This window comes from Nanorana parkeri, unplaced genomic scaffold (assembly GCF_000935625.1).
Source record: "Nanorana parkeri isolate BGI_ZX_2015 unplaced genomic scaffold, ASM93562v1 scaffold2073, whole genome shotgun sequence".
NCBI lineage: Eukaryota > Metazoa > Chordata > Amphibia > Anura > Dicroglossidae > Nanorana > Nanorana parkeri.
In genome coordinates, this window is record NW_017308341.1 from 109,158 (window position 1) to 110,283 (window position 1,126).

General features: G+C 57.2%; 1 protein-coding gene across 1 annotated transcript in view; it reads left to right on the forward strand.

Annotated features, from left to right (window-relative positions):
* The window catches only part of IFRD2 (interferon related developmental regulator 2), a 10,585-nt gene that overhangs the window by 5,567 nt on the left and 3,892 nt on the right, over positions 1 to 1,126 (forward strand). The window contains exons 5-7 of the mRNA XM_018572568.1: positions 95 to 145; positions 233 to 399; positions 994 to 1,099. Of these exons, the coding sequence (XP_018428070.1) occupies positions 95 to 145; positions 233 to 399; positions 994 to 1,099 (324 nt within the window). The remainder of the gene's footprint in view (positions 1 to 94; positions 146 to 232; positions 400 to 993; positions 1,100 to 1,126) is intronic.

Below are 1,126 nucleotides of genomic sequence, written 5' to 3' on the forward strand. Positions count from 1 at the left end.
ACCCCCCGCTCTGAACGTTACATGCGGATGTTCCTGTCCCGTGCGTCCCATATGACGACGTTCGCCAGTCTAACACTTTCCTGTCGTCTTGCAGTGTGCCGCGGCTCTGGGGATCTGCTGTTACATCGCCGCGACAGATGACGAGGTAATGTGCCCTGACCCCCGACTTCCTGTACACCCGGGATGTACGGGGGACGTTGTCACTCACTCCGCTCTCTCCCGCATCCCGCAGGACTTGGCTTCCAGTCTCAGCTGCTTGGAGGGGGTCTTCACCCCGGTATACTCGGAGAATCACAGCAGTCCGGCCAGTCTGCAGGGCCTGGTGTGTGGCGCCATCCAGTCCTGGGCGCTGCTGCTGACCATCTGCCCTGCCAGCCGCATACAGAAGGCATTGGAGAGGTGAGTGCTGATTGGAAGCGTGGGAGATGGTGTCACAGCGGGCCCGGACCAATCACAGAAGAGCAAATCAAATCTAGCCGTCAGTGAAAACAGTCAGGCTGACGGGTTCCTGAATTCTGTCGCCTTCCTCGTCAGGTGACCGTGTCCGGGCCTTGTCATTGGCCGCTTAGGCCCGAGCACTGTAGGAGATCAAATGCTCCCCCATAACCCGAACCACCGGCAATAGACTGGGCCCCGAAGGAAGAGGCAGGGGAGTACAGCCAGTGTGGGGGAAGGGAGGGTTCTAGAAAGAGAACCTGTCACTTAATCTTTACAGAGAAATGGGGCTGAACGAGCTTCGCTGATCAAATATCAATGTATGGCAAGTCGTCTTATGATAAAGATCCCCCCCGACCTGGCTGAGCGCCATTATACAGTGTAAAGGAACCCCGAGGAGCCTCTGGAGGCCGCCATTGCTGAGCCAGATAGAAGTGGTCACTCCTGACAACACTCCAGAGCCGCCATTGTTCTCTGAACCGGTTTCTGTTATTGGCGCGGCTGCTGCATTATGTCTGTACGTCCGTCTTGGTCACATGACACGCCTCTGTCTCCTAGCCACCTCCCATACTTCTCCGGAGTCCTGTCCAGCGAGAACGTCGGCCTGCGCATTGCTGGCGGGGAAAGTCTCGCCCTCTTGTACGAGCTGGGCCGTGATTTGGAGGTAAGCTGCGTTTGGTTAATGAACACC